Source organism: Haemorhous mexicanus, chromosome 3, assembly GCF_027477595.1.
Source record: "Haemorhous mexicanus isolate bHaeMex1 chromosome 3, bHaeMex1.pri, whole genome shotgun sequence".
In the NCBI taxonomy this organism is placed as follows: domain Eukaryota; kingdom Metazoa; phylum Chordata; class Aves; order Passeriformes; family Fringillidae; genus Haemorhous; species Haemorhous mexicanus.
The window spans coordinates 100,188,396-100,203,627 of record NC_082343.1 but is presented as its reverse complement, the minus strand read 5'-3'; the positions used below and the strand labels follow the sequence as shown (position 1 = coordinate 100,203,627).

Here is a 15,232-nt window from a genome sequence, read left to right as displayed (position 1 = left end):
TTACCCTATCTAAGAGACTGTAGAGAGGAAGAGAAATTATAAATTCTTTATAGTCACAGATGTTTCAAGAACTCCAGGATGTTTATCCCTAAAATATTAAATTAGAACTTTGAATTCACAAAAGGGAAAGCTATTATAAATGAGCTGTTCCCACAGATTTTAAATACTTAGATTTTATTTGGCATTTCATTGAAGGTCTCCATGTAGAGTACAGAGAAGTACCATCTCTTCCTTGGCCATACACAGTACAAATCATCCTCATTAAGGTTGGCTTTTTACAGAACTACAAAATTTGCTCTTATAGTCCTTTCAACTTGAGTAGAGATTTAATACATAACATTTTATTGCTTCATCATGTTCATTCCATTAATGCACAGAGTCACCTGATCAAAGTTAGGCTCATTTATAATTGATGTCCTGAAGACAGATGACTGAAATCCAGTAGGGTTTTACTTACTTTTTTGGCCTTTAAATTTATTTTAAAAAACACAAAAGCCCACAAAAAACAAATCATCCCAAAACATTTTTAAGTAAAAAAGCCAAGAAGTATGAGAATATGAAACTCAAAAGTAAAAACAGTGTTTTTAATAGCTCTAACTTTATATGTCATTCAGGTATCACTTCTGTTTCCTGTCATTTTGTTGGTAACCGTTACTTCTTCTCTAGAGCCCCTCTGTAGGCTTCAGGATATATGTGTAAAAGTTCTACCTTAGGGTTTCATTAAAAAAAAAAAGAAAGTCTAAAATAATTCAATAGTCCTTACCTAATAAATATAAACATGAAAGTAACAATACTTTTATAAGGATTGTATGGTCTTGAATATGTGGTACAGTACCTGTTAGATACGTTTTATAGCAAAGACATGTTATAAATGCAATCATAAGTTTTTTAACCTTAACTTATTTTAACACTTCATATGTCCCACTACCTGAAATATAATTGTGAGGACAGACCTCCCTCTGATATTTGTATAGAGGTTTCTTTGAGAGTGTCAGGACTGTCAGTTGGATATTCTGGTGTATAAACTGAACTTTTTTTTTTGGGGGGAGGAGGGGTTGTAACAGCTGCACAGTAGATATTAATTGTATCTTCACATGATGAACAGAATTTCGGAAAATTATCTATCTGAAATTTTCAGCATTTAAGAATAATTCTTCCACACTTGGTTCATTCCACGTATTCCATCAGCCACTTCTGATATTACAGTAAGTATAGAGACAGTTTTTTTGGCTTAATTTACTACATGACAAGTTTCACTGGTAATGTATCTTAACAGCTGCTTATCAGTACTGCTAATGCCCTTTATATTTTGATCCTTTCTAAATTGGTAAAGTTTAAACTGTATTTGTCTCTGCTCTCTTCATAATTCTGTGTGATCCTGAATTCTTCACAGGATTTTCCTCTCTTGAATCTTTGATTCTTCTTTATTGTAAATAAAATAATCTATTATATTTAAATACAAATGTTCAGTGTTCGACCATTAGTTGTTTTTCTTGCATTTTCTCTTTCCTTTTCCACTTTTGTCATCCTCTAAAATATGTCTCGATCCAGCAGAGTAATTAAGAACACTCATTTTCTCATTTTCATTCCATTGAATGTTTTTGGTAATTTTGAGTGCTTAGTATTGTGCAATTTTAAAACTTTAGGCTTTTCAATGTAATCGCTTTTTCTAGGGAATAAATGTGATTCATTAATTGGATACTGAAGTAATGGAACTTTGTATTATATGCCCTGTTTATTATGTTAGCTTTTAATCAGAATTTATCTGACTCTACTCATGTAAAGCAGAGGGAAATTTTGTCAAACTAAAATCTGACACTGAAGCAAATACTAAAGGGAAAAATAGTTATTTATTAGTTTTTGTGAACTTACTATATGTATTCAGTTAACTTATAACTTCTAATAAGTTAAATAGATTCCATATGCTTGAATGAAAATTACTTTTTATGAGGTCTTTGCAGATGTTTTTGTTTAGTTTGGATTCATAAATCATGATACAGAAAATAGTGCAGAAATTGTGTTACTCTGCAAGTAGAAAACAGGGGGGTTTGTAGAGTAGTATTTTACTTCTCCATCCCAACTTGAACATAGTTTTGTTTCTGTTCTCACCATATTCCCCAGTTTTACTGCTAAATTAGTTGAGATTTTTCCCCACTGAAAGAAAATTTAACTGTTTTTAAAAGGGGTTTTCTTCCTCTTTGTAATGTCACTTATGGTATTCATACCACTAAAAAAGCGAGGTTTGAAGTCTGCCTCGACTGATTTTGCAGGTGTAATAGATACTTCTGTTTATTCTACTACTATTCTATTTATTCTAATAGTTTTATGTTCAGTCTTACTGAATTGCTTAAAATGTTAGTGGGAAATGTTAAAGAAAAACAGTGTTGCAGAACTGTGAAAAAATCAGTTATGCAAGAAAAGTTTAAATGTTCATGAGGAACTAACTGAACAGGTGCCCCTGTTTTCTTGATATCAGACACCAATTTGCTCTCCAAAGCCCTGTGAAGAATTTGTTATTTAGAATATTTATCCCTTAGGGTAGAATTTTTTCCAGCACAATATTCTGAGATGACTATAGATGTAGCAATGTTGCTGCTGACACTTGCTTACATAGTAGTTAAAAATACAGGGTTTTGAAATGTCTTTTGGATGCCTGTTGGATGAAAGAATTGACCCTTGTACATTTGTGATTAAGTGTATCTATTTGGTAAAATGTCTGTGAGACCTGAAGGGGTGCCCTGCAGCCTCCCACTGTCCATCCATCCCAGTGTTCATGCTCCAGCAATGGTGATGGAGAGGTAAGTTAGGGAGAGCACATTACTTACAGTCCCAGGTGCTTCTTGCAGTCTCTTCACCTCAAATTCCCCCAGAATTAACAGCTGCTGGATTAGAGGTGTTAGAGGGTACAACTATGCTAGGTCTGTGTAAACCTTTAGCATTCTGTTCTTTGAACAGAAGGAGTGGTGATTTTCTTCTGCTATCAGTGCAGATCTCGGCAACCTAGATCATCTTAGGCACATGTTTTAAATCACTGAAGAAATATACTCAGAGGAATATCCTGCTTTGTTAGGTATTATTCCCCGACTAACCATGCAGTTTATTTCAAACAGTATAAATTAGTAAGGGTGTGCTAAATCCATATTTCCATCTTTGAAAAATCCCTTATGAAAATACTCAAATTGTCCCTCTCAAAAGTAGATAAGTTTTTTCTTTGAGGTAAGTCTGCAGAGATTGTTTTTGTAAATAAGTTTGTTTCAGCCCTTAATTTTTGCCTTAGTATGTGGAAAAAAATATTGTCATCCTGAGGCCTCCAGAGGCTGGGCAGGACTTCTACCTGTGTGTTTTCCTGACAGACACAGATACTACAAAAATGTTTTTCCTAGGCTGACCACCTTACTTGATCTACAGACAAGCCAGTTATATGTTTCTTTCCTGACATGTCACACATCTATAATATTCACTTTGCAAATTTTTTAAGCTCCGTTCAAGCAACAGAATAGAAATGGTGTCTGTGGCAAGAGCTGCTTCATGAGTAGTGTGTTGTAGAGGCCCACATAATGATAATTTAAGGAAAAAAAAATTTGAATTAAGTGATTTTTCTGTGGCACCTCCTTGTTGGGATGCTTTTTTATTTGTAAAGCAGTTTAATTTTTCTGAATGTAATAATAATGCAAGAGTCAGAATAAAGCCCAGCTATCTTAGGGGTTCTTGTGCAAAATAACCCTTCTTTTCTTAATTCTCATTGATCAGTGGTTTTTTAGCTAAAATGTTCACCTTACCTTCTAAGTTTTTTTTAGGAAGCCGTGGTTCTCATTTCAGCACATCTTTAGTTGCACTCGGAATTAGATCTCAATGTCTGAGAATTTTGAGATGAAGTGTAACTTGTGTTCCCTGCAGCAGACTTCAATACACTCTAAAATAGCCAGAACTGATTTCATTCAGAAAAGTGGCTGTTTTGTAGAGCACTTGGATAGGGAACAAGAATCGTGGGTTCCAGGTTGTACTTGGTCTGATCTCCTGTCTCGTAGAATTAATGTTCTGATTATCTGAGGAGCAAGTCTAATCTTTAAATTGTAATCATCGTCATGCAAAACAGGAACAATATTTGAGTTCACAATATGTGAATTTTTCTGCTGGGCTACATGGAAGCTGCAGGATGTTCTTTTGAGTTACCAAATGCATGGGTATATTTTCCATTTTTAAATGCATGAGAGTTTTCAATCTAGCAAAATGTTTCCATTTATAGAAAGAAATGGTTGTCACTTCTGTAATTGCAGTTAAGCAGTAGTTAATGTGTGCTGTGTCCAACACTTGTGGCTTAACTGCAGTTCATGTCAATGAAAGTGTTTGCATTTTGCTTTTTTCTTGCTTTGTCTATAATGGAGGACTTTGAATTGTTCATTTGTAAAAGCTCAGTAAGTTTATTGATAAAGATGTTAACTATCTTTGCAGCATAGCATTCCTTTCATGTGTGCACTTGAGTGAGTATTTTAAGTACTCTTATTTTTTGCTAAGGTAATGTTCTCTGTAGAATTTAATTTTATTTTTTTATTCTAAAAACTACTAGTTGCAAGCTTTATTGAAGCATCCTGAATTAGATCATAACAAAATAGGGTAAAATACAACATATATAATTGCTTGTCTTCTGTTTATAGATTATTTAAAGAGCAGCCCTCAGTTTCTGAGTGGCAACTGTGAATTTGACCTCTTGTCCATTTCTGAAAACTGTAAGTGTCAGCAGCTGTTGACACACTGAGGAAAATGGTACTGCCTGGTTTATCTGTTTTCCTTTTCAGACATTATCACCAGTTCTGCTATGCTGAAAACTGTTCTAAATGAAAACTTCAGTTTCTCTGCAATTTGTATCTTGCTTCAAGAGTAACTTTTTCTTTCACTCACCAATATTTCCTGCCCATCTCTTCTCCATAGTATTTCATGTTTGATATTCAGTCATGAGTACAGAACATAGCTGAACATGTTACAAAGGGCAATTTGAGTAACCTCTACTTGAGATTAAAAAATCTGAATGAATGATCACTACAACCACACCCATAAATGAAAAATGAAATAGAAATAAAATGGGCATCCCACAAGGACAGTGAATGTTGGAGAGGTCTGTTCATTGCCAGTTATGTCAGCTCAGTTATAATTGGCTCTAATTAGTACACTGTATTCTGCTTGAAAAATTCTTTTACCTTGAAGTTCAGTGGCGCTCAACGATGTGGAATTTATTCCTACCTTTGAAAACATCAAAGAAATTGTTTTCAATCTAGCTTTTGCAACTAAAAATTGAGTGATTTGTGTAGGAAAGGTGCAGATATATCAACAGGCATATAAAATACTGATCTCTGGCTGAAAGAACTCTTAAAGGGTTAAGTGGTCAAATCAGATTTCATTGTCTGTAATTAAAAATAAATCTACATAGATCAACACCAAATACCAGTTATATTTTCAGCAATATGTAAGTAAAATGATGGACTTAAATAAATGTGATCAGAATAAACTTGAAGATTTCTTAGTTACCTATTCAGCCACGTGATCACCCGGATTTCTTTAAATTTCACTTTGGAAAACCGGATTGTGGAACGTTACTTGTTATCACTTTCAGGTTAAAGTGCCTTAATTTTCTTGATTCTGTTACATGTTTTCATAAAATATTTTCATCTATTTGAAAGATTTAACTGATGCATCTATGTAGCACAGCTACATGAAATTCTGAAATGCACGTGGCAGTGCCAATTGGTTTCTTCAGATTGTTATGGGCAAAATGTAGTTGAACATGTAATTGAAACTGCATGTCATCATTTTTATTATCAACACTCATTTTCAATTGCTTCTAAGTTTTTCCAAGTTGTACCATACTTTTCAAAAGTGTGTGTTGTTGAATAAGATTGGCAATGCTACGGCCAAAACAGCCAAATTTAAAGTAAATAATAGAATAATTCTAGTGCTATGTTCTTGGTAAAACATGTTTAAAAACATGATGGTAGCTTAATGTGCTAAACGTAGTGATTTTGTCCTAATACAGGAAAACTCACTACAAATGGGCTTTTATAGGTAGGTAATTTTCATGGATTGGCAACAGAGTAAGGGATGCAGGTCATGCTTCCAGCAGAAGGAAGGTGCAGAAGTTAGTCCTTTCTTTATTCTGTTCTGTTGCCTTATGGAAAAGTTCAGTGGGTAAGGAGTCAGCCAATGCACGTTTTAAGTTACAGTTCCAGATTTTGCTTTACAAAACACCAAACAGGTGCCTGACACAGGTGCCTTCTTTACAAAACACCAAATAGTCATCTGCCTTTTAGATCTGATGCTTGTTACTAAAAGTGCTGAATAAAAACTGATGAAACTGTTTACACAAGGAGCAAGAGTAATTTGAGAGGAAGGTATCAGCTGAGAATAACTGAGTTTTGTTGTATTAATGGCATGAAAAAAGGTACTTTGTCACTTCTTTCTCTTACCTGCAACTTCCTATTTTGTTTTCCTTGTGTTTTATAGCATAAGATGAAGATTAGATGCAGTTCCATCACTTGAATCTGGGGTCAGCCAGGTTATATCCAGTGTTTTAGGCATACAGGAGTAAAGCAAAATCTGGGATAAAATAGAAGCATGCATAGTGTGCAGTGCAGGGTTATGAAGGTTGCTAGTGGCTGCCTAATGTTGGGCTTAGTTACCCAAGGTTGCATCTATTTGTGCAACCTTTTTTCATCTATTACCTCTGTTACAGTCCAAATTAACACAGAAGAGCAAGGAAAACTAAGTCTCTCTGAATAAAATGGATCAGACCCAGAAAGGCTTGAAATATACCCCAAAACTTGATTAAACCAGGTTAGATGTTGGTGCTAAAACACTATATATATTTTATTTAATAGTACAAGAGACAAAGAGAAAACAAGAGAAAAGAAAGAAAGGAATAGAAAGAGAAAAGGAAGAAATAGAGATGTGCAGAGGTGGGGGGAACAAGCAGAGAGTAACCAGGGGTGAGGTAGAAACATCAGCATTCCGAGGGTCCCAATGACATCTTGTGGCTCCCCTCCATCTGGCTTCTTGGTGGTGAAGGTCCTCTGCTACCCACTGCCACCACAAAGCAATGGAATGCAATGGATTAAAAAATGTTTATAATATTGAGGTGGGAACGCCCATGTGCCTCCCCTAGGGAGGGCAAGTTTGATGTTGTCCCTTGCAACACTGGATCTGTTGCATCATGTTGCAGTGCTCTGGTGCAGGGTTTCGGGGGGGCGAGGGGGGGTCTTTAGGGGACCATGACGCCCTCTTCACCTTTTCTGGGGTGAAGGGGCCCCACAGCTGAGCTCTGCACAGCGGAGGATGGGCGGTCACTGCCTCTCACCAGAGGTTTTTTTCACCACACACCCAAAGCCTCTCCTCCCTCCACCCTTTGGTGTGAGGATCTGTGCAAGCATGGCAGCTGACAGCCCTGGGCTGTGGTCTCCAGCTTGATCCCTCTGGGAATGTGTTCTTCTTCCCAGGCCAGGCCTGAGTTGCTTTATCTCCATCAACGTGCAGTCCAAGGCCCCATTTGGGTGGTTTTATCTGCAGCTTTTATGCAGTTTTGCTGTAATAGGCAAAAGTCTTCCCTGAACATGTTTATGCCATAAATTATAACATTTCAGTCTCCAACAATCCAGTTACTGAATTGATTCACACAAAAACCAAAACAAACTTGTGACTAGTCCATGAGAAGTGAGAAACTTGTGAGAAGTCCATGACTAGAAAACTTGTGTCTAGTCATGGACTTCGGATAAACTTCGAGCAGTGGGACTTCAGCTAGGCTCTGAAGATGAAAACAGCATATCAAGTGCTTTTAGATGGCTGAAGGTTCAATCTTAAAATAAAAAGAAGTTTCTCCATTTCTTCAGTTTCTTTTTCATTTTTGTTGATACTAAAGTTGTGACCTGTGCCTCCAGGTATATTGTGGCTCTGAGATTATTGGGGTGCTGCAAAACTTGGTTACAAAAGTGTTACAAAATTACAAAAATAGAAGCCTCTTCTCATAAAATGACAAGTTTCAATCCTGCTGTTACCTCCAGCAAATTTATTAGGGTTAGAGTGCCTAATTAGTTAGCTGAGCTGCCCACACTGACTGGCTTAAATATGCTGCTTTTCATAGACAGAATAAGAGAGATTTCTTGCATTCCTTCCTGTATAGCTTGAAGTGAATCACAGGTTAAAAGTATACACTGATTAAGTCATGATGACTGATGCAGAGTTGCAAGGAGTTTGCATCAAAACTAAGGCTTATGATTTTTGGTGCACCTTCAAAAAGGATGCGTAACAATCCATATGAACAACTTTGAGGTTTCAAACTAAAGCCTTCTAAAGTTAGTGTACATCAAGGTCTCTGGTTGTACTTCTGTGTGTGCAGAATGACTGCTACAAATTGCTAGTTAATGGCAGATTTTTGGACTTAAAATATGTGATGGATTTTGTCTAAAGGAAACCAGAAGAAATATGGTTTAACATATTTTGGTATAGATTAGATCACAGAAGTAAAATGGCCTTCTAGTTCAAATTCTGATGGATTTTAATGTTGGGTTGTTTATTTTGTTTTTCTGTTTCTGTTTTACAGTGTTATGTGGGAACCGATGGGAGATGGTAAAAAGATTATTTCACTGGCTGATAACAACATATTATTGTGGGATTTGCAGGAAAGTTCAGCCAAAGCTGTGGTAAGAAATTTTCTTTTAACAAAAAATTCTATACTTGAATATAGCCCAAACAATGGCATTACCTAGCCTAGAATTTGCTAATCTTTTAACTATTCCTTCAGAAGTATCTTGTTGCCTATAATGTAGGTGGGGGAAATGAATATCCTACCATTGTCTTAAATAAGAGTGTTTGAGAGTAGTATCTGTTGCTAGTGGGTAAATGTTTTCTTTGTTCTAGAGTTCCCCTTACTGTCGTACTGCTTTTATAGTGAGTAATCTAGGATAAAGCAGTACTGATTTGGTGAATGTCCGCACGTGGAAAAATTGATGAGCAGTAAAGCCAAAGGTTACTGAATTCAGATAATGGCTAGTAACTAATGTTGGTTAATACCATGCAGCCCTTTATTTAATTTACAACTCTTGATTGTGTAAGCATAATATAAGTTTCTCTATTTGCTGTATACTGCTTTGAATTCTCTTTGTGTATTTTAATTTAGTAATATACGGTGTATTCAGATTATTTCACTTATCGTTAAAAAATGTCTTATTCAGGAACATATATAGAAAGTGTCACTGGCATAGATTTTTGTCTGATTATGCCATATGATAAAATGTGTATAGAAAACTTTGAATGATTCTATATAGTCATTTACATCAGTGTCTGTGCTTATAAATGGAAACTTGTTATGCCAAGGACATTGCTATTCAGTTGATCTGTTGTCACCTTTAACTCCTTAGGTCAGTGTTAATTCTTTTCAACTTAGTCAATACATTGTGTCCATAAACTCTTCCCTGTTTATACCACCTGACTGCATGCAAATAGATGACAATGTAATATAATCTAGTTTAATACTTTATGCTTTTAATTAAGCCCTTTGGGTTCCTTCTCTAGATGAGAAACTTTAGCTCTTTTTTTCATCTGCAACTTCAATAGGTGTTATGTTGCCTTCCAAGGCTTCAAATTAGTGTTTATTTTTATCAAATTGATGTGGAGAGTTTCTGACAGCTTACCTCCAGGAGCCTGTCTGTGCCATTGTATCCCCTGGATTTGCATTGCACCTGCATTAGTCAGTATTTCTTTCCTAATGTCTGCATAATACACAAACCTTTCTGCAATATTGAAAAACTACTTTGGGGTTGGTACTGCTTGCATGCTGTGGGTCCTCATGTCTCCTTGAAGAACTGAGACTGCTAGGCAACTTAGCATTTTCCCTTTCTCCTACTTTCACTCCTTCTGTCCTCACCTGCTGAAATTCTTTTGAATGTTAATTAGTATTTTCAGTGTTTGACCACTTTCTCATAACTCTCTCAGATTTTTTCTTAATCCTAACCTCTCTCCCATGGCAGGGGATTGACATTAAATGATCTTTAAGGCCCCTTTAAACCCAAACCATTCTATGATTCTATGATTTCCTCTAGGATACTGTCTGGTGTATTGTCAGTTTCTCTGTGGAAATCTTGTCATGAATGCCAAATTTTATGGAGTTTTTATTCCTCATTTTATATTGTTTGGGAATTATTTACTAAAATTTTGTATGTTGTGTCTTCCTTATACTGTTTCTTTTCTCAAAACTAAACCCCCACTCTTATCACACAAATATTTGTGCAGATAAGTATGATTTCCATTTTTTTTTTCCTTCCATTGCTAGAATTATGATCTGTGTAATTTTGGAGAGTAATAGATGCTACCAAGTTTTGTAATTTTAGCATGATTTGGGGAAATCAGTATTTTTATCCTCAAAGCAGCATTCAGCTTGCAGATCCTCTCAGTATTTCAAGTAGCATTACTTATGTATTTTTTTTAATTGGTACTTCTAAAGTATTCTTGTACTACATCAAATGTTGATGGCATAAAAGGGCTCTAGAAGGCAAAGTAAGTGATAAAGCAGTTATGGGGATTTAACATGTGACATTTTGACTTTTATTTTGTAGCAATTTTATATTTGCAAAAGCCATATAGGGTTGACAGTTACAAAGAGCAATAATGAAAAACAAGCAATATTTTGTTACACAATTGGCTTTCACTAAAAAAAAAAACCACAGTAAAACCCTCCTCCATAAATCAACACTCTACCCCAACTTTTGCTGCTGTAGTATTTAGAATGTGAGAGAAATCTGTGAGAACAGGTTGGTTATAAAACAGATAGCATTAGTAGAGGTAAGTAGTAAATATATTTTCCATTTGGTTATCACCATGGACAAAGAGTGTTTGCAAGCAAATGAGCTGTTGGTGAAACAGTGAACAGTGATTTCTTTCTGTGAATATCCTGTTTATAAGGGATTGTTGCATGCATAATATATCATAATTCTAAAAAGCGCAAATTGTATTTTAATGGTTTTTGATCAGAATATAAAGAGAGACTTTCTTGAGATATTAATAAAAAGAAGTGGTTTTTTTGTTGTTGTTTTGGGTTTTTTTTCCCTGGAAAACAGATATAGAACAGCCTCAAGCAGAGAAATCAGGTCTTGCCACATTAGAAAAGAGGCATGTTAAGGCAAATTTTGAAAGAAGCCAAAAAACAAAAAAATAACAACATTTTTTTATGTGCAGACACACGGAGGTTATATAAATGACAAGAAAAGTTGTCTTTATTGTTCATTAAGGTGACAGGTTGTCCATTTTTGGAATCTTTTGGCCACCTGATGTCTTGTCACCTAACATGCTGTGTTTCAAGCAGGCAGTGACTAAGCAGGATGTTGCTGGTGTTAAGGAAGTGTCCCTGTCTGACCATCCAGGAGTCACTCTGGCAGTCACACTCCCGTGGGCAGAGACTTTGGGCAGCTCCAGTGGGCTGACAGGGCCCTGCTGGACTCCCTGCATGCCCCACTCTCACACATGCCGAGTTTCCCAGAGCCGTGTCTCAGTCCTCTCCATCCCTGAAGTCATTTAATCCCAGTGCAACAGCTCAACAGCCTGGGTTGGTGCCTCTCATGAGGGACTCTGAATAAAGAAAATCCTGGGGTTTTATACCCTCCCAGTTCTATGCAGCAAAAGTCTGGGGTCTTCCTTCTCAGTCCTCTGCTCCTGCTGTGTCTTTGAGTGTCCAGTCAACTGACTGGTGACACAGGTCCATTGTGCCTTTTGTTGTGCAAATGGTCAATGCTTCTTTCCTTGCCTAATTTCCCTCCACCATCCAGAGCTCAGTCTGCAGCTGGCACTGCAGCTGCACACCTAGCTACCTCTACTCAATGTTTTCCTCAACACTAGTAAACTTACATATTCTGTAGGGATTGCTAAGGGGAGAACATCTTTACAAAATATATATTTTGCTATAGACTTATAAGTAAAATAGCAGTGTACTTCTGTGTGTGTACATGTGTTGTTATAAGTAAAAAATGTTGTAATTAAAACTTAAATCAAGAGCCTAGGATTAAAATAATAGAAATGTCAGTGTATTTGCATTGTTTTCTCTTTTTGTAAAAAACAAATGATGGTGTTCAAGTTCAAGAATAATATCATCATTGTTAACTAAAAGTAAGATCAGGTCCACTGTGTCTGTATCAGGTAGTAGAGGTAAGGAGGTATTCATTACACTGGTGCATCACTGCTCTTCCTGTTTTTACAACATTTCAATTGCTTCCCTTTTTTTGAATAGGTACATATTTTAGGCCATTTTAATGGCAAGAGGTAAACCAAATGCTACTCTTTATGGACCTTTTATATTTATTAAAGTTTGTATAAAATTCAGGTATAATATAGATGAAAAACTGAAAACATGTATGTCTTTAAAATTTTGTATTGGCCAAAATTTCTGCTTCTCTACAGTGATCAAAACTTCAGAGTCTTATTTGGTTCCTTTTCTGTATCTGCCTGTGATTTACAAGTCACATTGTTTCATTAAAATTAGCCTGAAGAATTGTGCAGTTCCCAATAGATTCAGAGCTTCTTGGTAATAAAATTATTGGTGTGTTCATTCTCTGAATTATCTAGTCAGCTTGGGTTAAGAAACATTTGCTAACTGTAATTTACTGTGCAGTTCAGTGGGTTTGTTTGGGTTTGTTTTGGTGTTTTAGTTTGGGTTTGTTTTTTTTTTTTGTTAACTTGTTTCTGCCTTACAGTGTTCAATTTGCCTGTATTTACATTAAGACAAGCTTCTCCTGTCCTTTTGATCACTCCCTTTATTATTGTTTTGAGGACATTACCTTTTGGGGTGAAACTAATCTTATGCTCACTGCATCATTACCTTTTGCAATTAAATTAGCTATTCTATGCCATTTATAATCATTAGTTGGACCCAAGAGAAGCCCAGACAATGCACAAGGTGTGGATAGAATCTGCTGAGAAGAAGACAGTTAATATTTCTGTGTACAGATTTGAGGTCAGATGTCAACAAATTGCTAGAACTCTTCCTTGGGTAAATGCAGTATGTGTGGCATGGCAGATGAGTGCAACAGAATGAAATGGAGATATTAAAATCTAGATATTTTTCTGGTTTTCATGTGTTTTCACAAAGGGGACAAATAGAGGTGTGCTTTTGATCATTCTAATCCAAACTATTTTAGATTTCTTGTCCTGTCTGTATTATTTAGCAGCATTCATGTGGTCTTGGTTCAGAACAACAGATAATATCAAGCAGTGGCATTCCAGGCAAGGCAGAATATATTTTGGGGAAGATTTCACAGGCTATCTGGATAAAAGTGATGTATCCAAATAGAGAGAATGTTAGGAATAAGCATGAGATGCTATCTTGGCAAGATAGCTGCTATTTCTCAAGGCAGGAAATACCTCGTGGAATTAAGTGGAGAATTTTTTAGCACCCCATTATTACTGCAACTAAAATAAACATAGATTACCTATAGGAGGGCAGAAAACTGTCAGAAGAAAAATAAAAGGGAAATTACTGGGTCAGAATGAGAATAGAAACCAGCTCATAGGGTTGGAATCAATTTTATTTAATGGTCTCCTTAATGATAGAATAGAAGTAGGAGTGAAATAATGAAAATTATTGCTGGCAGAACTTGGAATGCATCATCAGCATATAGGAATAACAATATATTTCAGAGGATGAACTTGATATTTATTTTAATTTTATAGTATAAAGCAGAAAACTCGTGTTTAAGGAATAAATATATTTTCTTACTGTCATGCAGAAAATCAGCACTTGAAAATATGTGAATTGTTACTTAGCTATTTTGAGAATAGTCTGAGCTGCCAATATGATGAGGCTATGTGAAAAGGCATATAGTTTTAAGATGGTTCAGGAGTCAAGAACAGTTGTGAAAGGACTCCATGGCAAGGTTTCCTGCAGTTGGAGGAATTGAACTCAATTTACCATCCTCATCAACCTTTCTGTTTCTGTCAATAACAAGTCAGAAAAACATTCATGCCTTTTAATGTCAATCTCAAAATAGTCTGCTTGGGTTTGTCTACTTAGTGTAGCCCTTCATATATCTTTCTTCTAAGGACTTTCCTGTTCTGTTCTTGGTCACATAGCTCTTTTCTTCAAAGAGAGCACGAACAGTTGGTCTCCATGCTGCTTGTGGTTTTCCCAGATAATTTCTGTACCCTTTAACATTTAATATATGTTGGGTTTGGGGTTTTTTGAAGGATAGTGCCTGTCCTTTCTTCTTTCCAAGTCAGACTGTATGTAATCAAATTTTGAAGCAGGAAAATCAACCTCAGCCCTTGATATTTTGACAAAAATAAGTTGGAGTCATTCATACTTTGATTTGAATACATAGAAATCAGTCCCAGATTTAGGATATCCTAGGATGGATTTTTTTCATATTTTTGTACTTTGTATTTGTAAAACCCCTTCCTTCACTGAGGATAACATAAACAGTTCTATTCTGATCATGTTACATTGTTTAATTTTTTTTAGAAGATTTTTTTCTTACTTAAAAGTGTTGCTCTCATGCAACTGTAGTATAATATCATGCTGCCCTTCTATTTTTCTTCTTGTGTCACCAGATTTAGGCATTGTTCCAGCTAAGCACTTAGGAACAGTGTAAAATCCATCCTTACTCCAGTAACCATTTTACGCTGTTCAAGATTTTATTTTCTTTAGACTTTTTTTCTGAAATCAGAGTGCTTTGCATACTTGTGCATTGCAAGAATAATTCCTAATTTTGTTGTCCAAAAGTAGACATTCAGTCTTACTTTATTCCTTTCCTTTTTCCTCAGTGTAACTCCCATTTTGTGTTTGTAAAATAATACCATGGATTGTTTACCTATAGTATCCTGTGAGGCCCTCATGCCTGTATGTCTTCATCCCCTGGGCAGCACTGATCCTAATCTTCATGCAAGAATAATGTTTAAAATACACCTATGTCATGTTTTCCTTACCTTTTGTAGTTAGCTTTTCTGCATTTAAAGAAGTGGAGGAAAGATTTCAAGATAAAAAGTGCACTACTTACTTTAATTTTTGAAATGACCTACACAAGCTATGAATATTCTGTTGAGCCTGGAATCTTGTATGTGTCAAAAAATAAAGAGTGAATTTTATTATCCGGTGTCCTGGGCCTTATGCAGTGTTGTTTGTTTCTATTAATGACCTGCGAGTTGAAGAAAGGTTTTCAGACAGTATTTGTTCTAGAGGAGGAATGGTGTTAGAGGAGTAGGTTTGTCC

General features: G+C 35.8%; 1 protein-coding gene across 2 annotated transcripts in view; it reads left to right on the top strand.

The window, feature by feature from the left end:
• EIPR1 (EARP complex and GARP complex interacting protein 1) overlaps nt 1-15,232 on the top strand; it is a 104,657-nt gene that overhangs the window by 40,795 nt on the left and 48,630 nt on the right. For both annotated transcript variants that reach the window (XM_059842830.1, XM_059842829.1), the window contains exon 5: nt 8,585-8,684. In XM_059842830.1, the coding sequence (XP_059698813.1) occupies nt 8,585-8,684 (100 nt within the window). The remainder of the gene's footprint in view (nt 1-8,584; nt 8,685-15,232) is intronic.